General features: G+C 43.3%; 2 protein-coding genes across 3 annotated transcripts in view; one reads left to right on the top strand and one right to left on the bottom strand.

The window, feature by feature from the left end:
* peli3 (pellino E3 ubiquitin protein ligase family member 3) overlaps window positions 1-11,079 on the top strand; it is a 39,389-nt gene extending 28,310 nt beyond the window's left edge. For both annotated transcript variants that reach the window (XM_084043512.1, XM_084043513.1), the window contains 3 exons: window positions 1,732-2,007; window positions 9,209-9,397; window positions 10,266-11,079. In XM_084043512.1, coding sequence (XP_083899638.1) covers window positions 1,732-2,007; window positions 9,209-9,397; window positions 10,266-10,865 — 1,065 coding nt within the window. In that variant the 3' untranslated portion in view covers window positions 10,866-11,079. The remainder of the gene's footprint in view (window positions 1-1,731; window positions 2,008-9,208; window positions 9,398-10,265) is intronic.
* Window positions 11,080-13,264: 2,185 nt separating this feature from the next.
* On the bottom strand, window positions 13,265-27,238 carry rab1ba (zRAB1B, member RAS oncogene family a). The gene is made up of 6 exons (XM_084042695.1): window positions 26,907-27,238; window positions 25,097-25,169; window positions 24,784-24,879; window positions 23,430-23,525; window positions 21,795-21,926; window positions 13,265-17,745 (listed from the first exon to the last, which is right to left on the bottom strand). Exons 1-6 carry the CDS (start codon window positions 26,918-26,920, stop codon window positions 17,551-17,553), a joined length of 606 nt encoding a protein of 201 aa, XP_083898821.1. The 5' UTR covers window positions 26,921-27,238; the 3' UTR covers window positions 13,265-17,550.
* Between the last annotated feature and the right edge of the window lie 700 nt (window positions 27,239-27,938).

The following is a 27,938-nucleotide window of genomic DNA, read 5'->3' on the forward strand; positions in this document are numbered from 1 at the left end:
ATGTTGTGACCCATATTTCGTATAATAAGGGGAAAATAACGCCAAAATTTAATTTGAAAAACTTTAATTTGATTAAACTTTCTATTTAACAATATTTAACGTATAAGTAAACAAATAAATCAAAATAAAGACAAATAACTTTTTGATAGATAAAACAAAACACAAACTGAACAAACTGAATAACGATGTCAAACAAGTCAAATGTCAGCCAAATTGATATAGTCGGTGTCGGACTCTATAGTGTCCACTGCATGCTGGTCTCACCTACTAGCACTGTGTGTGGCTCAGTGCATACATGATAGAAGTGACAGATGTTTGTTAGTAAGGTAGCCAAACATGAGCAATATCACCTTTAAAGCAGAGCTGGCAGCGATGCATGCTGGGTCCTGCACACTAGCCGGGCCACCTCTTCACAGTATTCCAAGCCAAAACCAAAGAGGGATCATATTGCACCTTGTTGCCCATCATACAGCAAAAGCTGCAGTGGGGAAACCCCTATAACGTATTTTGTAAAAGCAGATGTCAGATGTCCCGTGATGTTTTCTTCTTTACTGTACATGCTACTTTGTTCCATGCAAATGAAGCTGCTCGCAACTCTTTGAACAGCCCTAAAATAAAAATTAAATTCTATTATATTTGTTACGATCCTTAGTCTAGGGAATGAAAGGACCGCGACATCAGGTTGAAAAGCAAATTGTTGTTTTATTGTTGTGACCTTTCTTTTGGTTTCTTTTAGGTTTTACATGATATTTATATTATATTTACAGAATCTTAATGCAATATTTTACAATGGATGCAGCTTTTTACATACTTGAAAACAACCCCAGACGCAAACCAATAAACAAACAAAACAACCTATCTATCCTTACTTTTAACCCTCCAACTATCCTAACCTACATCAAAACAAAAAGTACAATGGGAATCTAAACTGATCTATCTGTTCTAATCTACATAAGGCAAAAGGTTTGGTTACAAAAAGCTGGCGCTGGTGGTTTGTTATCCATATAAAAAGGTTGTGGTAGAAAACAGAGTACAACAGAAAATAGTGGGTTCACAAACTCAAAATGTGAGCACCTGTAGAGCACAGGGGCTGCCAAACTTTTAGCACCCCTAGTGCAACACAGCACTCAGTGGACAGCATGTTACACCATGGCCACCATGTAACACACTGACAATTTGCACAGTTGCTCACAGCTCTTAAATAGGAGGTCTTCTTCCGTGATTGGTCCAGGATGATTGAAGGTGCCTAGCCAATCAGTGGCAGCCAGGTCTCCTCCACAGCAGGACCTGAGCTGAATGAATGCATGTCACGGAGCATACCAAACCCTGGGCAACCCATACTATAGAAATAACCCTCACATGTAACAATATTATATTCCAGTGATAGACAAAGTACTCAACCCCAGTACTTGAGTCAAAGTATAGAATAGATACTCCTGGTCAAATAATACTCAACTACTCAAGTGAAAGCTGCTCTGTCAAATTTGTATTTGAGTCAAAGTACTGGAGTACTTGCCTTTAAAAGATACTTAAGTATTCAAAAGTACATACAAATACTAAAGTATTTAAAAGTGCAAATTACAAAGTCAATTTATTTTTAATATCAATGCATTGCTGCATAAAAATTTAGAACATTTCTAAAGAAATGTCTAAATCCATCACTGTTCTCTTCTTATTCTATTGTAATTGTTCCAGTCTATTGACTTCAGCCTCCTCTGCTTCCCCCTCCAGATTGGCCGGTCAACTGAGAGTATGATAGACTTTGTGGTGACGGACACGGCGGGCAGCGGAGGTGGCAGCGGTGGAGGCGGCGGTGGAGGCGGCGGTGGCAGCGGGCAGGGACAGGGGGCGGTGGGTGACGGCGTAGGCGGCGGAGGGGGCGGTGGCCAGTCAGCCCAGAGCACCATCTCCCGCTACGCCTGTCGGATCATGTGTGAACGCACCGCCCCGTTCACCGCCCGCATTTACGCCGCCGGCTTCGACTCCTCCAAGAACATCTTCCTGGGGGTGAGTATCCACCCGACAAGATGCTCCCACACTGGCAGAGTCAACAGTCATACATGAGCGCTATAGTGTCCCAACGCTGGGGTGAACATTTGGCAAAAATAACAGATCTACAAGCTCACAACACATTGCAAAGTGACGCACTGTGAGGCTGTAGAGCAGCTATTTTTAGCAAAGAGATTTGGTGTAGAGAAAAAAAGTAGATTACCAAGAATAGACCCCTGGGGGAAACCAGTCAAAGTATATAGTGTTTAAGTGGTTAAAACCAGCCAAAACCCAGTATATGGCTGGACCTAATATGGGCAATGAGTGAAATTGTGTACAATTTGTTAGAGGACAGTCAGTGTGTGTGACTATAATGTGAATTCCTGCATATGAAATGATCATCTGCAATTTTCTGTAGTGGTCCCAGTAGTATTAGTTGTTAATGTGTTAACGTTTACTGAAGTAGCATATCACATGACATGGTTAAATTATGTTTATTAAATAAAGGTTATAAATTGAAAATATATTTTCCAGTCATATCGTGGGATGTTTGTTTTGAAAGAGAAGTCATTAAATAATTGTAGCCATTATAGTTATGTGACTCCCCCTGCTCTTTCATTAGATTATGTAGTTTCTCACATCTGTGGTTTTTCCATATTGAGTGTTTTGTCAGAGTGATTGTTATTTGGGGTGCTTTAACTGTGCAGTGTGCACACTCCCTCATGCCTGTCGGCACATGGAGAGCTGTTTTCTCTGCTACTCTGCACTATGGTGGATTGTAAAGAGTGCATAACCAGATGTTTGATTTGAAAGAGAATTATAATTAAGCAAATGACACACAGTGATATAGTAAATGGTAGAGTTTATGAATTATTTAGTCTAATCAAGGCAATTGTATTTGTGTAGCGGCAAATCAATAGAAGCTATCTCAAGGGACTTTGCATGTAGAGTAGGTGTAGAGAGTTCTTCATGGGAAGGTATACAGTATAAATGAAACTAAGTCGGGATGTCCTGATCAAATGACCCAAAACATGTTACTTTCAAATCTAACACACTCATTTGGCAACTCTACATTTCAAGCACGCCACAGTATTCTATTAGTTTTGGTGCAAGCTTTGTCTGCATTTTAAACTGTAAAAAATATAGGAGAATGCGGTCCAAGTCAACATTTTAGCTACTGCTAAACAGTAAATATGTCTGCCTCGCTGTTGCATGTTGTGGATCATGTATATATGACAGACAGAGCACACTGTGGTCAAATATACAAATGATCGGAAATTGATCAGACTTAATACAGCCATTACCAATCAAACTTAAAATATGCCTCAAGTAGATCCCTATAGTGTCACATTGGAGAGTGCCTATCCATATCTGTATTTTACACAAAACCATTTGTCTGAGAACCTCAGCTATTTACCTAATATTGCTTAAAGCAGGTTCAGGTTCTGTCATGTTAGTCTTTGAGGAATTTATGGGGAATTGAATTAAATAGTAGGTTCCACCATGCCTCTAGCCAGGTTCAGGCTGGGCCGGTGCATCTCAAGAGCAGGACACATATTACCAAAAAAATAAAGGCACTGGAGCAACTCTGACATTTGGAGTCTTTACTTTTATAAACAGGGTGCAAGAAAAAGGTAACGTTTCGATGTCATAAACGTCATAAAGATGTAGCAAAGACTCCAAATATCTGAGTTGAATTGAATTGAAGATTGCGGACGCACCACAATTTATCTCCAAGTTCTGTTGTGATCAACACAGAAAGATCTAACTGTGGCTAAACGTAAACAAACAAAGCTGTACTCTAGGCAGACAAACTCCCATAACTCACTACATCCCTTAGCCTGGAGGGACGATGTTCTGCAATTGGCTAGTTGGTTGTTAGGCCATTGGAGGATACACTACATCCCATAGCCTGGAGGGATGATTGCTCAATCTTTAAGGAGTCAGTATGAGAAGTTAATCTTACAACGGTGTCACTCGACACGCCGCTTGGCGAATTAGGGTTAGGAAGGTATGAATTAGGTTTAAGACAATGTGTAGATTAGGCTTAGGAAAGTATAAATTAGGCTTAAGAAAGTATAAATTACGTTTAAGAAGGTATGAATTAAGTATAAAACAAAGTATAAATTAGGCTTAGGTAGGAGGCAGTGTTGAGGATTTAGCCACAAGGATACAGTGTGCCGTGCATGCAAAAGCATGCTTCATTTTTAGATGTTTGTATGTTATCAGCACAATATCTAGTTGGGAAAGTATTCCATGTTGTGGAAGTGTTCCATGTTGAAAAACTTTCATTCATTTTCAAATACTTAAAAAAAAGCATAATAGCAGATCTACAAGCTTACAACACGTCACTACTATTTTTACATTTATGTTAAAAAAAAAAAGATATCTTTGTATATCTAACTTATTTGTCATATCTGCCCTGTGCAATATTTGATTATGAAGCCTAAAAGGCAAACAGAAATGTAATTTGTATTCATACGTTCCAATGCCAAAAACGCTATTCCATCGTTAATCGCAATTATTTGTGTGACAATTAATCGCCAACTTAAATTTGTAATCGTGACAGCCCTAGTCACTGTCACGTCAAAGCACAAAACGCAGAGGCCTGTATTACCTGTGTTCATCTGGACATCCTCTGGAGGCACTCGTGTCCCCACGACCATCACCTCGGGGATCGGTAGTCATAGCAACCACAGTGTGCGTGCGTGCGTGCGTGCGTGCGTGCGTGCGTGTGTGTGTGTGTGTGTGTGTGTGTGTGTGGGAGGTTGGTTAGTCACGTGTGTTATGCATGTTATTTCCTGGCAGTGGTCTGCTGGCAGACCTATCAGAGACAGCGGGAGGCCGTGTTGTGTATCCACTTATCCACTATATATCACGTACACTGGACCCACAGGAACCTGTGGCAGTTATGTATAGCGCTGGTTGTTTCCATGGTTCTGGTTCAACTTCTGTCTCTATGGTAATTTAGCATACAGCTGTAAATAGTGGCAATGAATTATTCCATACTAAAGTCAGTCAGATTTGGTTCAATTCCGTATTCAGTTCCATTGGGTTTTATCCATGACTTGAATGCATGCTCAAGAGCGCAGGGAACACAGCTTTTTGTTCTTAGGGTCAGCAGTATCCACAAGTTTCCTAGGGCGTTGTGGGCATCACTTCCTGTCGAGTGATGCCCACAACACCCTAGGAAACTTGTGAATAAGTGTTGTTGTTTTTTTTCCCACAGAATTGAGTAAATGTGAACCACTTTAACCATCAGTCCATTTTAACCACTTCTTAAACCCTGTACTTCAGTTGCTGACCGGAGTCCCCCAGCGTTCTATACTTCATTCACTCCTTTTTTCAATCTACACCAAATCTCTTTGCTGACAATGGCTGATCTACAAGCTCAAGATTTCTGTCTACCGATACATCTGGTGAAATCTAAATGGCTAAGTGGCTTGGAGAGCGGAGAAAATGGCTTCAGACAAACGTATGCTTACTGCTTTGGAAACCAATCATATCTTTCAAAGTCTTTGAATTGGATCTGCAATGAAAAAAAATCCCTGAACAGTTTCCTCACAGTTGTAGCCACTACTATTTAGATGTCACCAGACGTATGGGTGGGCAGAGAGCTGCGATCGTCTGGCTACGTGAGACTTGTATGTGTGTGAAGATCATGATCAGAGGGATTTCTTTTTAGCCTTGAAAGAAGGGAGCACAATGCCTCTCTCTTTCGCCACCTTGTCCACTACAGCAGTGGTTCTCAAAGTGGGGTGAGGGGGTTCCAGGGGGTCCCCAGCAAAAACATTGAATGCATTTGAACCCCCCAAAAATAGCAAATATACAAACTCACAGCGCGTCACTTCGTGTACGTCTGCTATTATGACAGTGTTTGGAAAAAAAAATGAATAATTTTGAATTCTTTAACACAAATCTTCTCTTCTTGGGGTCTCTGCTGGCACAAAACATTTTCAGATGGGGGGCCGCGGCCAAATATATATCAATTCGGGGGTCCTTGACATTCACACAAGCACCCAGACAGCTCAGCAGCATTTTGTCTGGGCCCCCGAGAGACACACACACACACACACACACACACACACACACACACATGCTTTGAAATCATTCTGTCTTGTTGTACCTTCAGTTTGGTGAGTAAGGCTGGCTTGCTGTCTGGAGTGGTGCCCAGCCACACAGCAGCTCTCTTTCTCTCTTTGTTTGAGGAATAATGCTATCAAGGCCAATTAACAAAAGGCACAGGTCTTACAGACAGATGGGTGGATAGAAGAGTTGATTTTCAAACCTTCTCCATATCGTCGCTATCGGGCAGAAGCCTTGTATCTCCATAATTCATCTTTTTATGTTTTTTCATAAATTAATGTGTCATAAATTACTGTGATCTACGAGCTCACAACACCTAGTTGTGATGGAACACATTGTGTGCTTATAGATTTATTAGCTATTTTCGCTCTCAAAAATATTGAAAAATGTACTGTACTATCTATGAAGAGTTTAGAAATGTTTTATAACATGCCCAAAATAGGGATGCCAGGTTGAAAGTGGTTGAATCTGTCTGTGGGTTTTATAAATATTTAACCAATGAAAAGTATTAACAAGAACTTGAACTTGGGACTAAATAAGTAATAACTACACTGGATCCATTGGAACATGGGTTCTTTTTTTCATTTCCTGGAAAAGCAACTGTCCTGGACGTACAAGGTTTCTGCCCGGCAGAGACGATATCTGCCTTTGTGTAGAACAGTAGGCTACAGTTATGATAAGATCGTGCCGTGGGCTTAGACAGACAATACGTAGGAAGATAAACAAACAGCACAGAAACAGAAAGCAGATGGGAGAGGATAATAATTGTATCCATATGGGGATTATGGAGTTGCAGCTGATGATGTATATGCCAGTGCTACTAATGAGGCTTTTAGTGTGTGTGCGTGTGTGCGTCTGTCTATGTGCATGCATGTGTGTGTGTGTGTGTGTGTGTGTGTGTGTGTGTGTGTGTGTGTGTGTGTGCGTGCGTGCGTGTGTGTGTGCGCGTGCGTGCGTGCGTGCGTGCGTGCGTGCGTGCGTGCGTGTGTGCGCAGGATGCATCAAGTGTACATTAACACATTTGCCTGTGTCTCTGCCTTTGTGCTCCATATACACCCGTTGCAATCATCTCGGCCAACAAAGTACAGTACTATACTGTGCAGAGCCCAGGGGCAGGCAGGGAGAGGTGCTTACTGTGTCGTGCACCAAAAAATAGCCAATTCACAAACTCACAGTTGTGAGCTTGTAGATCAGCTATTTTCGGTGTGCGACATATGGTGCGCAACCAAGTATAAATCAGGCATTATCTCATTGACATAATAAGATTTGGATCCATTCTGGCTGAGAGGTATACTTTGACTCCCACCGCGCTCCCTCCCCTCCGGTGTGAAGTATATAGATTGAGCTGGGGATGCACTTTGAGGCGAACTCAGCGTGTAAAATGCGCAGGGGAGAGTTGGCAGGCCAAGACAGGGAACGCAGCTCCCAAATGCGAAGGAGTGGCGCTGGGGGCTGGGAGAGAGACACAGGGCAGGAGGACAGTGGACGGCGTCCAGGAGTCGGCGTTCTTTGTCAATGGGCGTGCATACACTTCACCTCTCGGGGCGCCTGTTTCTAAGAGCCCCGGGACGACTGTATTGGGTAGGAGGGAAGGGGGTGCGGCGCCGAAGCATTGCCATTCAAGAGCCGTTTCATAAAAAAAGGAAGCTCCATAAACCGCTCCGCCAAGTGCCACAGTGACCAGTAATAAAATATGTTCTGGTGCTCAGCAGTATTCCCTGAAGAGGAGCTGGATGGGTGGGGGTGGGGTTGGGGGGGGCGCCCGGGGAGATACTGCAAAGAGGATGTAAAAACAACAAATAAAAGGCAGAGAGAATGACATCACCACGAGTACATCCACTAATGTCACACGGTCGTGTGTACCTTTGTGTCTGGAGGGGGGAGGGGAGGGACAAACGCATGATGTCTGTGTAGGGCTGGGTAATGAACTGAAGATATATGAAAACAGACCTTTAGAACCAATAACCGATTTAATCTTGCTCATGTACGTAGGTTCATTTAATAATCGAGAAGTGGGTTTTCTTTTTCTTATATATCAACAAATCAAAACGAAAAAGGTCAAATATGTTTTTTATAATCGACTAAACCGATTAGTCTGATTAACCACTTAACCCTGTATTATATTTCGTTGTACAATTTATTTTGGTGTGAAAAAATAACGAAAATAGCTGTTTTTGCAGGTTTCTTTGTCTTTTTTTAAATAATCGTTCATTAATTGTAATTGAGTGAGAAATAGTCGTGATATTGCTTCATGTCTGAGTAGTCAAACCCGAGTAGTCGGAACCAATAAAGCACCTCTCTCTAGACTAGCTCTCTCGACAACGTGACATAATCGCATGCATCATTCACGACGCCCCCCGCCCCCATAACTAGGACAGACAAGAGAGCGAGGTGCACGACCCAGCAACAAGCAGCGCTCACGCTAGCATCACTGCCACTTGTGTAACTGGTCTCAGACAGTCAGGGCCAGGAAGAGAGATAATGGCGCTCCTGGTTGTCAGCGAGGAGGCAGGCCTGGCTGAATAACCTACCCCCCCACACACACACACCCAGGATGGCTCTCTAGCTCGACTGGCACAACACAGAGTGTCCTTGGCAGAACGCAGAGTCAGGCTGTGGGGGCTACTGTAGGAGTGAAGGTGGAGAGAGCAAGAGAGAGAGAGGGAAGAGAGAGAGAGAGAGAGAGGGAGAGGGAGAGGGAGAGGGAGAGTGAGAGAGGGATGTGAGGACGAGGGGAGTATGATACAGAATAGGTGTTATGTGTCCTTGCTAGGTGTGGTGACAGTTTTGAATTCCATATCTGCAACTACAAAAAAGAAAAAGAAAATCACACCACTGCTAATAGGCAGAACGAGTAGAGTGGGTTGACTGTGGACTGTTGCTGTGTGGGAGTATTGCTGTGCAAATCGTCAGTAGGCATATATAGTAGGCATTGTGTACGCCACTAAATATAGCAGCACCGGCGAAAAGCAACGCTGGCTGTTTTTCTAGCCTCTCTCCTCCACCAACACAACAATCTGTCTCTGTGCTGCTCCACCGTTCTCCCCCTAACCTTGGTGTCTGTCTCTTTGTGTGTGTGTGTGTGTGTGTGTGTGTGTGTGTGTGTGTGTGTGGTGGGGGCGGCCTTTTTCAGGAGCGGGCTGCCAAATGGAGGACATCGGACGGTTTAATGGACGGCCTGACCACCAATGGGGTGCTGGTGATGCACCCGGCGGGGGAGTTTGTGTCGGAGCCGGCGCCTGGCGTGTGGAGGGAGATCTCCGTGTGCGGGAACGTCTTTGCACTGCGGGAGACGCGCTCGGCTCAGCAGAGGGGAAAATTGGTAAGACAAGAGGGAGAGAGGATGAGAGAGAGAGAGAGAGAGAGAGAGAGAGAGAGAGAGAGAGAGAGAGGACAGAGTGGGGACAGGACCCCAGGGGCTGATGGGAGTTTTTCCCTGGGAGGGGTTTTCTTACCTTGACATGACCCCAGAGTGTCTTACAGTATATAAAGTATGATAGGGATAATATACAACTTGGGCAGTTATATGGCTTGGGTAATTAAATGATTAGATGAAATTAGGTTGGGGTAGTATCTGAATAAAAGCAGTAATGGAAAGCATTACAAATAGAATGGAATAGACAAAATATCGGCAGATTCTGACTCCAAGGACTTGATTATGACCTGATTATGATATGTGATCAGGTAAAACAAAAATACCTTGATCTGCAAAAACAGTTTCACTGTCCTATGAAAGTATTCGATTGCACATAGCCACCTAGCTGAACATGATGCGAAATCCTTCTGGAGGGGGGTGATTGATGTTTGCTGGGAGGTTGTCTGCAATAGAGCAAGATGGCCACAGTGCCATCAAGTGGTGGCTGGGGACAGTAACCAGTACATCAAACCATTGGTCAGTGGTTCTCAAAGTGTGGTCCAGGGACCCCCCTTGAGGGGGTTCTATATGGACCCTTACATGTCTGTAACTCTGAGAGTGTACAAATGGAACCAAATTGGTTCCATTTGTCCACTCAGAGTTATGGGCGTCCTTGAAATTAAAAAGTTTGAGAACCACTGCCATACTGCAGATAAATGTCTTTCTCCTGTCCTCCATAATGATTGCTGAGCGTTACAAACAATATTCTCTCTGTTCTTTCCTCCCTTCTCTCTGCATTTCCTCTTCTTTCATGGTTCCTCCTCTTCCTCCCCAGGTGGATAACGAGTCAAACACCCTTCAGGATGGTTCCCTGATTGATCTCTGTGGAGCGACCCTCCTGTGGAGGACCCCTGCCGGCCTGCGTCGCACTCCCACCCTCAAACAGCTGGAGTCACTGCGCCAGGAGCTGAACGCCGCCCGGCCCCAGTGTCCTGTGGGCTTCAACACCCTGGCCTTCCCCAGCCTGGCCCAGCGCGAGATCGTCGACAAGAAGCAACCCTGGGTGTACGTGAACTGTGGCCACGTGCACGGTTACCACAACTGGGGCTATCGCAAGGAGAAGGGTCCCGCCGGGCCTGGGGGCACGGCCCCGGCCAGCACGGGGGAAAGGGAGTGCCCCATGTGCCGGCGCGTGGGCCCCTATGTGCCCTTGTGGCTGGGCTGTGAGGGCGGCCTGTACCTGGATGCGGGGCCACCCACCCACGCCTTCTGCCCCTGCGGCCACGTGTGCTCTGAAAAGACAGTGGTGGGCTGGAGCCAGATTCCACTGCCCCACGGGACCCACGCCTTCCATGCGGCCTGCCCCTTCTGTGGCACCTGGCTAACTGGGGAGCAGGGCCACATCAAACTCATCTTCCAGGGCCCGGTCGACTGAGGCCCAGAGCCTGGTGGTGGAGGGTGGGACAAGAGATTGTGGAACTGCTGACAATGGATTGTCTATGAGGGAGAGGAAAAAAAACTCCAGATTGCCGAAAAGGATGGAAACACAAAGGACCAATAAAAGAATGGGAAACACATAAGGATGGATAACGGAGGCTTAAATATGAGCTGTATGGAGAAGATGTAAATAAATTGTCCTGAAATGAAAATACGTGTTTGGTGATCTTTAGAGAGGTACACACCAAAGAATTACTGTATAGCCTGGACCGCCTCCACATTCTAACATTAGAGCTGATCTTGGGGGCTTTCAAGGATACCATTCTTTATAGATTTGAAAGTATTAGTAGTTTTAACCACTTACAGTACACCCTGTACCTACGTATGGGGTCACTCACTTCATTAACCCTTTTATACTAAATCTCTTTGCCCCCAAAATAGACGATCTACAAGCTCACAAGAATAGGGATGTACCTGTAGGGTTCATGTGGTATTTGTTCCATATTGTCACAGGGCCCAGGAGTCCAACCAGCTCCCCCCCTGCCTGCAGGTGTTAACCACATGAAACATTCCCTCTGGGAAGCAGCTCCTCCTGCTCTGTGTGTGTGTGTACTGTGTATGTGTGTGTATGTGTATGTGTATGTGTATGTGTATGTGTGTGTTTATGTTTACGTGCACCGTACAGGCTACAGCAGGGCTAGCTATATAGACCCTAAGGAGTGTCTGTGCAGCCAAGCCAGCAGTCTGCAGCACCACCACCATCATGCTATAAATAACTCAAGGTCACCAATACTCCACTGCCTCGCCACTAGGAGAGCAGAGGGAGGGAGGGAGGGAGGTAGGTGGATGGTTAGAGAGTTGGGGCACGTGTGTACAGTAGATGCAGAGGAAGGCAGAGAGAGAGAGAGAGAGAGAGAGAGAGAGAGACAGAGGAGAAAGGCAGACAGAGAGAGCGAGAGAGATGAAGGGTAGATTTGCTATGAGGACAGCTGAACACAGGTCAGATCGATGTGAAGCCTCATTCATTCAGACCAAAGATTTGCAGCGAGACGAAACCATTATAAAGCCTGATTTATACTTTGTCATACGACGGTATAGCCGATCTACAAGCTCTCAACACGTTGCAGATGTGACACGTTGTGAGCTAGTAGATCTGCTATTTTCAGCTCGCAACACCACCGTACGACTGAGCACAAATGAAGCGTTGGAACGTTGCGGAGAAAAATTGCTGCGGTCGGAATTACCCTTTACGCATGCCGGGACACTACATTAGCTGCATATATGACTGACAGATTGATGCAAATGTCATGCTAATGCATGTAGATCAGTTTACATCCAATGCTCCATCTGTCATATTTAACAAACACCACAGAACAGTGTTTCCTTGGCCAGCCCTGTATGTATACCAAAGATATGTTCACTCTGCTAATGCAGATACCTACTGTATGATGGGCCAAGATAATAGAGCAGATATTTCTCTGGTTATTTCTCTTGCTGCAGACTCTATGCAGAAGGCAGCTGCAGCACTGAGCAGTCTGCCTGCAGTGTTTTTTATATCGGCTAGCTTCCAAAAGCAGACCCTGCACATTCCTGGCCACAGCACAAATGCTCCCCCTACGCCATTATTCACTGCAAATTATCCCCCGTCTATTGAAATTAGGATATTTCCATTCAATACATTATGCATTTGATGCATCATGAGCACGGCGCACCTTGGGCTGATCCGTTTGGGGCACATGTTTATTTATGGGTCCGCAGGGAGAGGCAGGGAGACAAATCAAGGGCACCCACTATGTGGCTGACAGGCAGCAAAGATGATACTGGAGTTGTGCATTTCCCCTGGTGATGGAGGCAGGAGAGCTACTGGCCTCCTGTGGGCATCCTTTCACAATGTACTCTCTCTGTCTGTCTGTCTGTGTGTGTGTGTGTGTGTGTGTGTGTGTGTGTGTGTGTGTGTGTGTGTGTGTGTGTGTGTGTGTGTGTGTGTGTGTGTGAGAGAGAGAGAGAGCTGGGGCTGGACAACAAAAAATTGTGATGCACTGAGAGCTTGTCGATCGGCTATATTAGCTATTAAGCATGTATAGTATAAAAGTAATATAAAAGTATAAAATAGGGCCTGAGTGACTAAAACCCAGGCGATAACTCGTCTCATTATCCTAATATCAATATAGGCTAATATAGCCCAGTCCTAGTGTGAGCATTCAATAGAGCAGTGGTTCTCAACCTGTGGGTTGGGCCCCCCCCACATTTAAGTAACCTTTTTATTAATACAAAAAAAAAGAAAGCAAAGAAAAAAAATTACTGCATCAAAAGTAATCAACAAACTATACTAAAAAACGGCCTGAAAAGGTTGAGAACCACTGCAATAGAGTAAAGAAATGACTAAGTCACACATGATGACATTGATCTTTTTCATCATTTTATTATATATATATTTATAATATGTACAGAAAAAAAACATTGTGATCAAACTCAGCAGTGAGACAGAGCACCAAAGTGAACGAAGCTGAAACAGAAGAAACATAGCAGGTGACAGGTGCAAGGTCCTGCCTGGTGCTCGATACTGACAAACATTTGTGTTTGTGTCTTTATGAAGCCATTGAAAAGCAACAAAAAGAAAAAATGGTGTGCAAATGAGGTGGAAAATACCCCCTTTACCAAATTAGTACAAAAAGGGGGTGTGAAAAGAAAAGAGACAGTGAAGTTCCATCATAAACACATTCATAAGTTAAGCCCCGCCCCTTAGTCCTGTAGCCCCACCCCCGCTTGCACTGGATGCCCCTCCCACTGAAAGCTAATAATCCCAAATCCTGTTATCCTTCGATGGACCGGACACAATATTACCACAGTATAGTATGCAATTAATATATTAAAATCAGTAGAATATCAAGACTTCTTCAAAGAAAGAACATTCATAATAAATCAAAGAACAAAAAGGGGACTCACACTTGTCGTGGTGTGAAACATCTTTTAAGTATGTAGTATGTCTTTGTGTGACGTGTGTGTGGTGTTTTCCAAACAACTGCTTCATTTGTATGCACTCAAGTGAGACAGAGGGAATGCCGGACTGTCGGCAGGTTTCAAAAAAAGCACAGGAATGTTACACACATAGGCCTTGCCCACCACCCTGATCCGTGATAACTCAAAACCTATCCAACCCCAGCCCTCAAACACACACACACGCACACATACATACAGTGCACACACACTTTTACTGCTGTTCCCTCCCCTTCCGATGTCAGTCAGCTGAGAACTTGGGCCTAACAAATTCCAATTCTACACAACCGGTAACAAACAGCATTCCAGCAGTCTCACATCACAGGGTTGAAAAACTCAGATTAGACCACATCTCTGTAGAGCTACGTCGACACAAAGAGCAACACGCTAACAAGTATAGTGCTAAAACAGCTTTATCTATCACTGTTACACTGATATGATCGCAATCAATGTCACAATTTTACTGTACTGATAAACAGACTTCTCTGTGAAAGCAGAGACAACTTTCTGGGTCATGGCTCATTCAAACATGTTTTTCGTTAAGTTTTTTACTGGGCAGCTAATGCACAGAAGATGGCAAACATCCATCTGTATTCACTTGATGTCTCACTTTTTCAGAGGCTGGAATTGCATTTTGGCGACTGCAAGAAATGCCTCGCTAGTGCCTGAGATGGCTTGTGTACCCGAAATGCTGAAACTTCTGTTTCTCTTTGCAGAGAGAGCCAACCTAATCATGAACACACCCACAAAGGGGCTCCCTTATCTGCATGAAGGGCCTGGTCAAGGAGAAACCTGTGGAACTAATCAAGTGATATGTAGATTAGCTGGAGGCAGTGAAAGGGAGTTCATATCCGGTCTATAAATCAAGACCAGTCAGTCCCAGCACCTCCAAGCGTTCTGAGACCAAGCATAGTATGGCCCATTCAAACAGACTTACTGTATATGAATGAGCAACAAAAAAAAACACCATGAGTCCTAACTCGTTTTCCAATTAAACCAAGATGGCTTACCTAAGGCTGTGATGCTACTTGACCGAGAGCGTATTCACATCTATTAAATGTTAAGTTCGCTACAGGAATAGACATATCTTCCAGTTCAAGGATCATCATACAAATCTGCAGATCAAGGGCAACACCATTTGCCATCAAGGTTTTGGGGAAGTGGCGAGCGTAGCAGCTTTTTCAGTGGGGCCACGGCTTTCCCTCCACATTCGAGCCAGCTTCCATAGGAATGCCGTTGAGAAATAATGGGCGATTTATACTTGGCCGATCTACAAGCTCACAACGTGTCACGCTTTGTGAGCTTGTAGATCTGTTATTTTCGTTGCATGACACTGGCGCACGACCAAGTATAAAACAGGCATAACACGCTGCCATGAGAAACAAAGGACAGGCCAGAATGCCTCTAGGCAGGGAGGGGTGGGAAGACGGTGCTTATAGCGCACAATCTCACGCCGTCCTTATCTTCTACCATCGATGACACCTGAAGAAACATTCTGACATCACCACACAGGCCTAGCGACACATTTTGTGGCTAAATTATAAACTAGGGCTTAACTGTCACATTCAGTCTTGAATGACAAAACTCATTGGAGCCTGAGGTGGCCATCGAGACCTGTATAAAAAAGGCAAAAGAAAGCATTGACAAAGCTACGGTTATCTCCACTGGACCAGGACAGCCAGCTACCAGAAAATCATGGGGGACGTAATGGGACGATGAAAAGGGTGCCTTGGGACATGAATAGGCAAAGGAGGCACGTGACACGCACGTGTGACCGACCACTGACAGGCTTAAGTGAGGTGCCTGATGTCAGTGGCAAGGCAGGGGACAGAACAGCAGCTTTAAGAGACAACCCCCCCCCAATACTCTAACTACCCCGGTGCTTCTGCAAGCGAGCACAACCGTCCCAAAACTGAACTACTTCCTAAACCCAGCCGGTCACATATACTTCAGAGCGTCAAGCAATTTGTACAAGCCATCTCGATTAGAAAAACAGAAACAAACAAAACAAGCAAACAAAAATCAATGAGGAAATACAAAAAATAATAAAACCATAATAAAACAACAGTAATTGCAATAGTCTACTGAGTTGAATGCAGAATATTGCCAATTGCTCTTGTTTGTATAAGTCAAAGTGAGTATGTCCTTGCCCCAACCCTTGTCTTTCATCAGTGTGTGTGTCACGTTCAACCCTCAAACTGTATGTGTCATACTATGATATCATGACCTAACCGTACTGTACCTTGTGTGAATTTTAAGTTAAAATGTTTTCTTTTCTAGCTTGACAAAGTGATGAGAAACGCCATGTATTAAAGCACTGCGCCCCATGGCTTCATCCAGATCCCCACCAGCTCTGGATGGGAAATTAATGAAGTACAGGGAAAGAGAGTTGGAGGGAGTCCAAATTTAACCGGAAACCCGTTTGTACTTCGACAAGCTGTGGCTTTAGTCGCTGCTTCCACTGTCAAATAAGGCATTTTATTCTTAACTAGTTGGTGTATGTGTGTGTGTGTGTGTGTGTGTGTGTGTTAAGTGTCCCTCCCACAACCTATATTTGTTGATGTAATGCTTCAGTCAGGAGAGAATGCGGGGGGAGGAAATGGAGAGAGGCGTAGTGAACGGACAACCCCCCTTCATCCTCATCAATAAATGACAGCGGTGAGTCACCGCTCTGTGTTGGTTGGGTGCCACGAGCCCCCACACACTGCCAATGCTGCTAAGTGAATGAACACAGCTCTTACTACCGCACACATTGGCTTTGAAGGAATACACACACACAGTCACGTGTAAGAGTGTGTGAGTGTGTGTGTGTGTTCAAGTGTGTTGAGGGGCAGATTATTCTAGGGCTCGGGCAGTTGTGATGGTGGTGGATGAAATGGAAACGCCATTTGACCTTCAAGTGTCACACAAAACGGCTCAAATCTTTAATAACCCCACCCCCAACCCATGTTCACTTTCATACACGCTGTGCGAATGGGAGGGGATGATGACCTAGACAGATTCCAAACCTAATCTTCCCATCGCCTCATATTCCTCTCTGAATCAATACCAATCTCTCCCGCATATGTTTACTTTTCATCTTCTCTGCAAGGAGGAAAAAGTTGCCTTGACCCCCTCCTCCCTTTCCCCCTTTGTCGCCTATGTGTAGCTTTCGCTCGCCTTTCAAAAGGAGATCCATGACCTCTCAATTAACCACTTGAACCCTAGCGTCCCTATTCTGGGCACGTTATAATAAGCGAACATTTAATGAAAATAGCCAATCTACAAGCTTGCAACACGATGCGTTGTGAGTTTGTAGATCGGCTATTTCCAAAGGGATTTGGTGTAGAGGGAGAAAGGGAGGGGGCCTAATATGGACCCCTTGGGGAAAGTATAGGGTTTAAGTGGTTAACCTCCCTCGGTGCCCCACCTCTCCTCTGATCTGTCCTCTGAGCTTCGTCGTCTACTTCTCGCGTAATCCGCATCCCTCCATCTTGACCCCATTATGTTCTCCGTTGGCAGAAAGATCAGGGGAAGAAGGTACAAGGTGTATGTATGTATGTAGGAATAGTGGGTTGGGGTTTAAAGACAAGGGAGAAGGGGTGGGTAGGGGAGTCGAGGCGAGGCTGAACCCAGGTCGGCGGTGGTGGTAAGTAGGAGCAAGGAGAGGGGGGTGCAGGGGGGGGGCATGGCTCCTAGCAGGGTCCTTAGCAGCACCCCCCACCGGACTGCCTGACGGGAGTGCTCTCGATCTTCAGGTTGGGCTTGTCTCCTCCGGCCGTGGCCCCAGGCCCCATGCGCTTCTTGATCTCTGCGGCCATGGTCATGAAGGCCTGCTCAACGTTGGTGGCGTTCTTGGCGCTCGTTTCCAGGAAGGGGATGGCCAGCGAGTCGGCGAACTCCTAGACAGTGGCAGACAGAGGGAATGGGGGGGTCAATGTTGGCCTGCACTTTACTATGCCAGTAGAGCTGGTAATGTCATGACTAAATGTTTTTCTCAAAACTCCCTTTATTTGAACCGATTTGATATTTTTGTCTACTGGGATCAGACTTCTCAACAACAAATATTCAAGTGTCAGCAACAAACATATGGAGAAGAAATGATTTTGGTGAGTTATTTAAGCAATAATTCCCTCAGGGCCATGGTATAGTGATTATGTCACATCTAAGGGACATTGTGGCAACACCTTTAGCTGTGATGATAATATATTTACAGCATACCATGTACAGAGTTATTGCTTTTATAAAACAGTTACCAAATATGGCAACATGAAAAATTATAGAAATCCCAGTTAAATGTGTGTTTCGTAACTTTCGTTACAATTATAATTCCTACATTCCTAAGTTGCCCCCCCCCCTCTCCCAGACTGCCTGCATAAACAAGGCGGTTGCTATTCAACAATTAAATCAAAAATGTTCCTTCAAGATGGCCTGTCTCCTCTTTGTGCAGCTCTGCCTGTCGGCCTTTGTTGATTCTGACACCGACATATAAATCTTGCAAAATGTAATTCTGACGACCCATTCCGTTTGCCAATGATGACATTTAATTTTCTTTTTTTCAAGTTCAATCTTTGTATGTTACTCTGCTTTGCCTCTGAACCACCTACAGTAGCACTAAAACGATGTCCACCAAGTGGTTACCTCTCAAAGTACCCCGAGACCTTAAAGGACAACTTTAGTTTTTTACAACCAAGGTTTAAATTTTAGCTTGTAATTAAAGTAAATAAAAGATTAGTGTTATTTTTTTTTCATTTACTGCTTTCTATAGTTTTAGCAATTTTCGCGAATTTTGTCCGGTGACAAAATATGTATTTTTTACACAATAAAAAAAGGTCCTGTGGTCTTTGACGGCCACATGTGAGTTATTGGGGGCTAGAAGAGCTACTGTAAATAATAATAAAGAAAACGCCGGGTTATTGTGTAAAAAAATACATATTTAGCCACCGGACAGAATGCCCCCGCCCACTGTAAAAAAGATCGTGAAAATTGCTAACACTATAGAAAGCAGTAAATTAAAAAAATGTAACACTAATCTTTTATTTACTTTAATTACAATCTAAAACATAAACCTTGGTTGTAAAAAAACAAAGTTGTCCTTTAATGAACTAGTACTTTTGCACCTTTGGAATGGAACGAGTTACAAGACCATAAATACCCTGGTTTCACTTTCACTGCAGGAATAGTGTCTTATCTGTAGAATGGTTCCCCATAGAATATAATATTTATGCTGTACTTGTAATCAAATACTGTACATAATATACATTACGTAACCTAATGTATATTCTTGGTAGTGTCGAGTTGGTGTGGGCTGATCCTGCACCCTCGCATCATGATCATGTATTTTATGTTGCTATGCACTTATTGTTGCTGATGACTTGGCAAGGTCAACCTTATGACAGAGATCTAGCATCTCAAACGGACATCTCAAACCGGGAAAGCATCCGTGTCATTTTAGATTTGTTACGTTGGCTATTCAAAAATAGCAGATCTACAAGCTCACTGTGAGCTTGTACATCTGCTATTTTTTTTATTTATTTTTTACTAAACTTGAAAGTGTGAGAACTAAAATAAAATAAGAAATACTAATCTTTCTGCAGCTCTGCGTGTCATCGTTCTAAGGCATTTTTCCCCCAGAGACATACATTGCTTTATCCACTCCTCCATAAAACTTTCTGAACTGAGAGCTTGTACATCTGCTATTTTTGAAAAATCTTGAAAGTGTTACGAAGAAGTTTGAGAACTACTGATATAGAAGGCTTGTGTGGAATCGGCCTCAGGTCTTAATGGGTTAATGCATTGCAGATTCACAGCATGTCATTGTAATCACAGAGGTAAACAGAACATCAGCAACCATTTCAAATTGATTTTCTCTCACACTCCTCCATAAGATTACAAGAACATACAGTATAAACATTAAACACCCAAGTAGTTTTCATTGTTGTGACAAAAAGGAGGGGAAAAAAATCAGCTGAGAAATGAAACGAGGAACTCTCAAAAGCAACGGTTGCATTGCAACTGAAATACAACAGAAAGGCAAAACCCTGCAATGCAGTACATGGTGCAGGATTTGCGCTATTATTATTATTTGTCCTTTGTTTTACATAAACGTTTAACTTAAACAATATAAGAAGGTGCCTTTTGTGCGTGGTAGTCAAGATGAAAGCTGAGGTTGCTTTGGCTTATTTTGCTTTTGGTTTTAAGGCAAGTTGTGTTTTTGAATCGAGAATTCAACATTACGTATTGTACCACACAAAACAAGACAAATATCACAACAGCAATATCTCTTTCTCATCCACTTAAAGAGACGATATTCCAACCATTACTTCAAATCAATTGCATAAGTAACATAATGAACATCTACAACAGTCAAAACATCCCACAAACGTAAATGCATCAAATGCTGGATAATTTAAATGTGTCAAATTATGTACTTGCCAGTAAACAGATTGAATTTGAAAACCACAACCATTTATTTCCTGCTCTTGCTCTCTCTCTCTCTCTCTCTCTGGGCGAGATAAATCTATTAATTTATCACACCTCAAAATCATCGAGGCCGTTTCACTTCATTTATAAGCTCTAAAATGCTGGTCTGGAAATGATTTTTTATTACTGACTGTCGATCCAGATGGTAATACAATTGACAGGGGCCTTAACAGTTTGCTGAATAACAGCAAACAGTAGTAATAATCACAAATTGTGTTGATTTGAAGGTTTTCTTTTTCTTTACAGGCATTCCCCAGTAATACAAATCCTGCAGGGCTTTTATTGGAGCAAACAGAGAACAGTACAGAATGGCTGCTGTAAATGACAACCATACTGCTGAATGACTATAACTACATTCAGGTTTCATTATGTTGAAGGAGCGAGGGATATTTATTTGAGCTGGAATAGTGCAACTAACTATAGCGGAGGCCGAGACCAGCACAGAAGGTAATGCAGAAAATCTGCCATCGCTTTGTGGATTGGTTACTTATGCTTACTTTGCATTGGACTTCTGAGGAATTTGGTGTCATGTCAGGGACCATTTCAACCGGGATGCCATAAGCTTGCTGTGGAGTTTCCCCACATAGAATAACAAGGTTCTGGAATTTCACTTATCACTACAAAAACATATGTGTTTGGAGTGATGCGTTTACCTATGTGGTGACTTTCTCTCATCTTACATGTTTAGATTTGAGTGTAAAGGGTCATGTAGAATTACTTAGGCCCCTATTCTGTTTAGGACAGTGCCATGAGAGGTTAGGTGGCCTAATCGTTGCAGGAACAGTCCAATACAAAAGGTTAAAAGGACCAGTCCCTATAATTGACAGCAAGACTCCTGTCAAAGTGTCTTAATGATGCCCATCTTTTTTTACTCATTTCTATATTGGTATTAAGACTTCTGTTAATATCTACTTGTTATCAATATTCTGATCCTCACTCCTTTTGACACCTGGATTTCAGGTGTCAATAGCTGAGGGATTCATGACGTTTAATATTTAACCATTTTCATAAAACAAACACTGAACAGCTATATGAACTGAACTTGATTAATACAATTACGTTGAATGGCAATCTCTGGTGTCTGCAACTAATTGTGTGTTACAGTGGGGATTTATAGGGTGTGTAGGGAATAGGGTGGTTTGAGCCACAAACACTTCTTAAGCAGCCTTATGTAGTGGTTAGGCTACTGGTTATTGAACATTTTGTCAGGTGAAACGCCTGGCTGGCACCCCGGTGCATTCGGCCAAACCGTTACAGCGTGTCACATTTTACAATAACGACTAAATGTTGCAGTCCTCTCTCTGGGCATTACAGTACGTCCTTCATCATTTGTGTTATTGTATTTTATAATATTTTAGAACATACTTTATGCATTGTTTTATTGCATCAAAGTTTTCAGTTTGTTGTTTTTGAAAAGTGTTATACAAATAAATGAAGTAACTATAATTAGTATTATTATTATGTGTACCTTGGCTGTTGTGTAGTCCACTACTTTCTTGGTGGTGAGGTCACACTTGTTGCCCACCAGCAGTTTGTTGACATTCTCACTGGCATAGCGGTCGATCTCTTGGAGCCACTGCTTCACGTTGTTATAGGACTCCTATGCAGTGACACAGAGCAATACAATAAGTTTAGGGGTAATGCTGTGGCTTGTGAGTTCATGCAGTTAGCTGACATGATCTGTTGAATGACCATGTCCGCTGTACCTTCAAAATAAGACTCGATGAAACCTCGGCAGATTTTTGAACTATCCACAGCCCACCTCTGGTAGAAGAGTGGTGCCATAATAATGGGCATTAGTGGACTCCAATTAAGGTTAAATATGCGCCTCTTTTAAAAATATGTATTGACAATGCAGAGTTAAAATAATCTTTTAAAAAAAATAAAATACTTTTATTTGAAGGAGGAGAGTTAATCAGCTATTGTCAGAGAGATTCTTTCCTCCAATCACTAGTCCACATCTCTTAGCTTTCTACAGCGCACACTTCAAAAGTGGTGAATTATTCTTAGGAATGCAAAGCCTGCTGGGAAAATAAATATACAGAATTTACTTTCTAGTAAAATAGTTTTCCTCCTGAACGCAGGGAGAAAGACTTAATAAAGTGTGAGTGACAGAGCAGAAGGACAATGCACACATTGTTTCAGTGTCATTCAATCCCGTTCTTACAAGCTAACAACGTACAGAGTCTGCCAGTCTCTTCAAGCTCTCTGACAGCTGAGCTGACGTTACGCTGCCATTCCTTTTTAGACGATTCACCATCACACTAGGGCTGGGCAATTAAGACCGAAATTTAGAACGAATAACCAACTTAATCTTACTCATGCAGGTTAATTGAGTAATCAAGAGTCTTTCTTTCTTTTTTTCTTATTATATATCAATGAATCGACACAAACAAATGATTTATTTTTTATGTAATTGACTAAAACACTATTTGCAAAAATAGCCAATCTACAAGCTCACAACGCATTGTGATCTGCTATTTTCACAATTAATTTGAAGTCATATTACCCAGCCCAGTTACCAGTTTTGGAAAACACAGAACAATGTCAAGTTCATGGTCTGTATGAAGATTCTCCAAAAACGCATGATGCCAGCTTCATTGAACAGGATGCTGGACAATGAGAGGAATGACGAAGACATTGGAATGACACATGACACTGCCAGGTCTTCTGTGGCATGTGTCAGTGTATTCGCTGAGCCATAGCAGTGCTTCAACATTGTCTTTTTTCCCTTTTAATTCAAAACCTTTAAACCCTTCCCATTAATAACTATGCAAACACTATGATGACTCAATAGGTTAAGAAACAGACAAGGACAAAGATGGACTGTACTGTATGGTCGGTCACCACTCACCAGAGTCAGACATCCACAAATGTATCCCCAATATTTTCTGCAATTATTTTTGATGTTTTGGTAGGTCAAGTTAATAACCTGTCATTACACTACAGCTTCAGAGACAACTTCTAGTGAAAACAAATGTAATGTAAATGTATACATGTGTGACTTTAAGAGCCCCCCAAAATGTATCAAATTCCATGAGATATTATACAGGATGGAAAACTACGAAAACAAAATGCATGCTAGCATTTAGCATGAACTCACCTGATCTGTAACATCATATACAACAATGATGCCGTGGGCTCCACGGTAGTAACTGGAGGTGATTGTGCGAAACCTCTCTTGACCTGCAGTGTCCCACTGACAGTGAGACAGGCAGAGACACAGAATGGAGAGAGACAGAGAGAGACATGCAGGGAGGGGGAGGAACAAGAGAGACAGGGAGAGAATGAGAGTATGAGAGAACGGGACAGAGACAGACAAAAAGAGACAACAAAAAATGAAGTGTGGGAAAGCAGGGACAGGTTGGAAATCGAACATTAAACTGAACTAAACTAAACACAATTATATTACAAACGATTACAAATGTGTGGTAATCATTATCAATTGATACCATCCTCTGCACTTGAGTGCTGGTTACCAGGACTTCTTTGTGTTATCCTTTTAGCCTAAATGTCTGACTGTACCTTGTGCTGTTTACATTTCTGACAAATAAAGCATTCTATCAATCAATCAAGACCAGCATAGCATGACCCCTTCTCAAAAAAACATCAGCAGAATCATTAACCACAAACATGAATCCTAACGTTCCTATTCTGGGGCAAATATTAGGCAAAAATACAGATTATCTACAATGTTACATCGCGATGCGTTGTGAGCTCGTAGATCAGCTATTTTCAGCAAAGAGATTTGGTGTTAAGGGGAAAAAAGGAGCTGACTTACTGTAGCATAGAGCTCTGGGGGACCCCAGTCAACTAAGTACACTGGGTATAAGTGGCTAACCCCTGAAATCTAGACTTTTTGGCCTTGATGAACGGTTGTACCTGACATGCAGGGGCGAGCTGCTGTTCAGTCCAGTGTGTAAACACTGCAGTGACAGAACTAGGTTTGTATACCTAATTAAATGACAGCTTTGCGCGCAGAAAGCCAGGCCTGTTTAACGAGCTTTGTGTCTTTCCAGTGGCATGGCCTGTTCTCTTAACCAAAACGGTATCCAGTTACACCCACTGGTCTGTGACACACACACACACACACACTGAGCCTACAGTGCTTTCTAAGCCTACAGTATTTTGATAACAATAGGTGGATCTCAGCTCTGGCAGAGGAGGGACTTGGGAAGGTACTTGACTACTTCCTGCCGAGCAAACGCTCTGAAGGAGGATGTTTTTAAAAAGAATGTTGATGACTGCGTGGGCATTGAGGAGGGGGCTCTGCATGTCTGTTTTACTGTGTGTGTGTGTGTGTGTGTGTGTGTGTGTGTGTGTGTGTGTGTGTGTGTGTGTGTGTGTGTGTGTGTGTGTGTGTGTGTGTGTGTGTGTGACTGTGTGTGTGTGTGTGTGTGTGTGTGTGTGTGTGTGTGTGTGTGTGTGTGTGGGGGGGGGCATCTGTTCAGACTCACAATCTGCAATTTGATGGTCTTGCCATCCAGCTCGATGGTGCGGATCTTGAAATCAACTCCAATGGTGCTGATGTAGCTCTCTGTGTAGGTGTCATCCTGCAAATGAACGAACGAACGAAAGAACAAACGAGTGAGGGACAGAGGGAGGGAGGAGGACAAAGCGAGGAAAATCAAATAAGACACAGTGGTGCTAAGAACAGGCTGAGAGGAAGACTAGACTTTATATCAAGGGGCTAAATCTCAAGCTGCTACTTTAATGGAAAAAAGCCAGAGTCGTTGTAGAGTTGAGATCAATGGTTCAATGTTTACTTACAGCAAACCGAAGCAGGAGACAGGACTTCCCTACACCAGAGTCTCCAATGAGCAGGAGCTTGAACAGGTAGTCACTGAAATAAAAACAATGGAGGTTAGACCCAGAACCGGACATGTTCTTACCTCTTTAACACATACTAGATCTCAGCTTAAAGTCTGTGCTGCGTGTCCACACACTCTGAGATGTTGACTGCAGCCATGAGACACAGGCCAAATATATATATAAAATCCCAGTCACACTCACAGATGTGTGGAAATGTATTGGTGGTGTTGACCTGTGTTCTACATTGTCACAATAAAGAGTGAATGCAAAACAACATCACGTGTGTTTTTTTTTGTACACAAGACTGCATCATGGACAGGTGTTGTTGCATTGCATTGCTCAATCCCTGTTCCAACTCCCATGTCACCAGAAACCAAGGCATGCCATGTATTGCAGCCTGACATTGCTTATGTACGCTGTCTATCCGATATGGTGTCACAAACATTGCATGTAGCCGGTTATGTTGCAATGACCCAGGCCCCGACTGCGCATGAGCAGGACTTGTTGGGATCATGTGAGTTGATGGGTACTTGTCTGTGATAATGAATAAAATATACTTTGTTTGAGAAACTGAACTGAACAATGACCATTATGCAGATCCTGTCAGCTACCTGTAACTACTCTGGTGTTTGAACAACACATGTCACGTGACCATGTTTTCTTTAAGCCTATTGTTGCAAAAGACGTGATAACCCCTGATACAATATAGTGGAAATGATCATAATATATTAATACATTAACATAGAAACAGAAAAATCGACGGTCAAGGGGTTGTTAAAGGTTTTAGCCAGATAAACAGAGCAAATAACATTTGATGCCTGTGCCGGCGTTACACTCAAATCAGAGTCCTATCAAATTGTGTGACCCCAGAGGAAGCTGTCTAGTAGTGATTTCAGCCAATTAAGTTAATGTTTACTGTTGGACGGCAGCTGGCAGGTCATTTGAAATTATTTGGTTGGTGGTTTGCTATTGTTTGTTGTAACGCTGAGTTTACACTCAGCTCATTTAAACAGATGTCACTTGTGGAAAACGGTGACTCGTTTCCCAGTTAGGTCAGGTTACAAAAGGCCCAAATGGCTTTTGTTTTTACCTGCTGTGTGAAACAGCTTGATGTCATTAAGTGGGTGCAGTACGAACATAACATAACTGTCGGTTGACCTAAAACACAGGCGAAATCCCTAATCCAAAGCCCAAATCCACCGAAATGATAAACAGTGACCATGGAGGAGTCAGAATTCAACGGGTCACCGATTTCGGCGCAACACCGGTGTGACGTTTCAGCGAGCAGGGGATCCGGTGACAGTCAGCCAGCCTGTCTTCTCATTTTCACGGCTAATAAACAGGAGCCATCATCCCACATCTGTCGGGTGTCGGGCTGCCATATCAACTATATAGCCCGACGACACCGTCCCTCGCGGGGGGTCACGTCCTCACACAGGTCCCCGGACCCCCGGTGCGACAATTTAGAGCCATGATGAAGATGAAATACATCAAATAAACACGTCTGTTGGGTTGTTGTTTTTTTTACACACAAGTCAGGAGGACAGCACGTCAGCTGACGTCCAGAGGGGGCGCAGTTTGACCAACGACGGTGTCGCTTTCTGCCCCAAAGAAAGAGCAGATCTACAAGCTAACAACGCGTCGCAGAGCAACGCGTTGTTAGCTTGTAGATCTGCTCTTTTTTTTGGGGGGGGGGGGGGGGGGGGGGGGGACCCAGCTCTCGCGAGATGTGTTTGCCTTGTTTGTTACAAAGACTGTTTTTACTCACTATTCGGGATTCATGGTTGTTTTGACTGTTTGTTTGTTGTCTCGAGCGTTCCTTCCAGATGACTTGTAGATCTGTTATTTATCCTCCGTTGGTTTCACACTGTATCCTTTCCTTGGCCGCCCCCTCTGCTCCTTCCTTCCCTTACGTCCTTTCTGTCCTACCGCCGGGTAAAATCAATATATATCTATATTATAGACTGAGCGGACATTCCTAAATGATTCCCTCGGATTTAAAATGTTTTTTTTAAGTGTGTCCCTTTCCCCTTTCCTTTTACTTCTTCCCTTTCTAGTGTCCGCTCCTCCTCGACCAGCAGAACGTACAAAGATGGCTGCGCAGGTGCGGCAGTGACATCAAATGACGTGGCAGCGCTACGGACGAATCTAGAAGTTAGTGGGATGACGGGAGTTGTAGTTTATTCTAAAGGGTGGGCGAGGCGACGGTAGAGGCAGAGCAGTTGTAGTTCTCAAACAAACTGACTGACTGTCAGTAGTAGAACCGTGGAAGTACTCATATTGTTTACTTTAATAAAAGTATCAATGCTGCAATGGAGAAATACAAGTAAAAGTCTGGTGTTCAAAATGTAAAGTACCAAAAGTAAAAGTACTCATTATGCAGAAATGTCCCGTTCAAGTTTTCAAAATGCATAAGTCGAGGTGTGCCTTGTGATTTTGTGACAACAACACATTATTATTGCAATACTGCAATATATACAACTGAAAAATACATTTTTTTTAAATCAAAATGTCTTCGCCGATCTACAGGCTCTGAGCTTGTAGATTGGCTATTTTCAAATAGTAGTATATAGGTTTAAAATAGTTACATTGATTTTGATGCTATATTAACTCGTTTTCCCCATGACCCCCTGGAACCCCGAACCCCACTTTGAGAACCACTAATTTACAGAATACAGAGTGATACTAGAAATCAGGGGGCTCATCGGTTGAGCGCATATCTCCGCCAGCCAGGTCATTTGGCCTACCCAGCCCAGGTTTCAGCCAGTGGTGGAAGAAGTATCTTCACCTCACATTTTGT

Source organism: Gymnoscopelus microlampas (assembly GCF_963454915.1).
Source record: "Gymnoscopelus microlampas genome assembly, chromosome: 19".
Classification (NCBI taxonomy): Eukaryota; Metazoa; Chordata; class Actinopteri; order Myctophiformes; family Myctophidae; genus Gymnoscopelus; species Gymnoscopelus microlampas.

Excerpts from the sequence above, each read along its gene's own strand:
- rab1ba (XM_084042695.1), bottom strand. Across the intron at positions 21,927-23,429 it reads TATATGATGTTACAGATCAG|GAGTCCTATAACAACGTGAA; the intron begins GTGAGTTCATGC and ends GTCACTGCATAG. Across the intron at positions 17,746-21,794 it reads TGGACTACACAACAGCCAAG|GAGTTCGCCGACTCGCTGGC; the intron begins GTACACATAATA and ends GCCACTGTCTAG.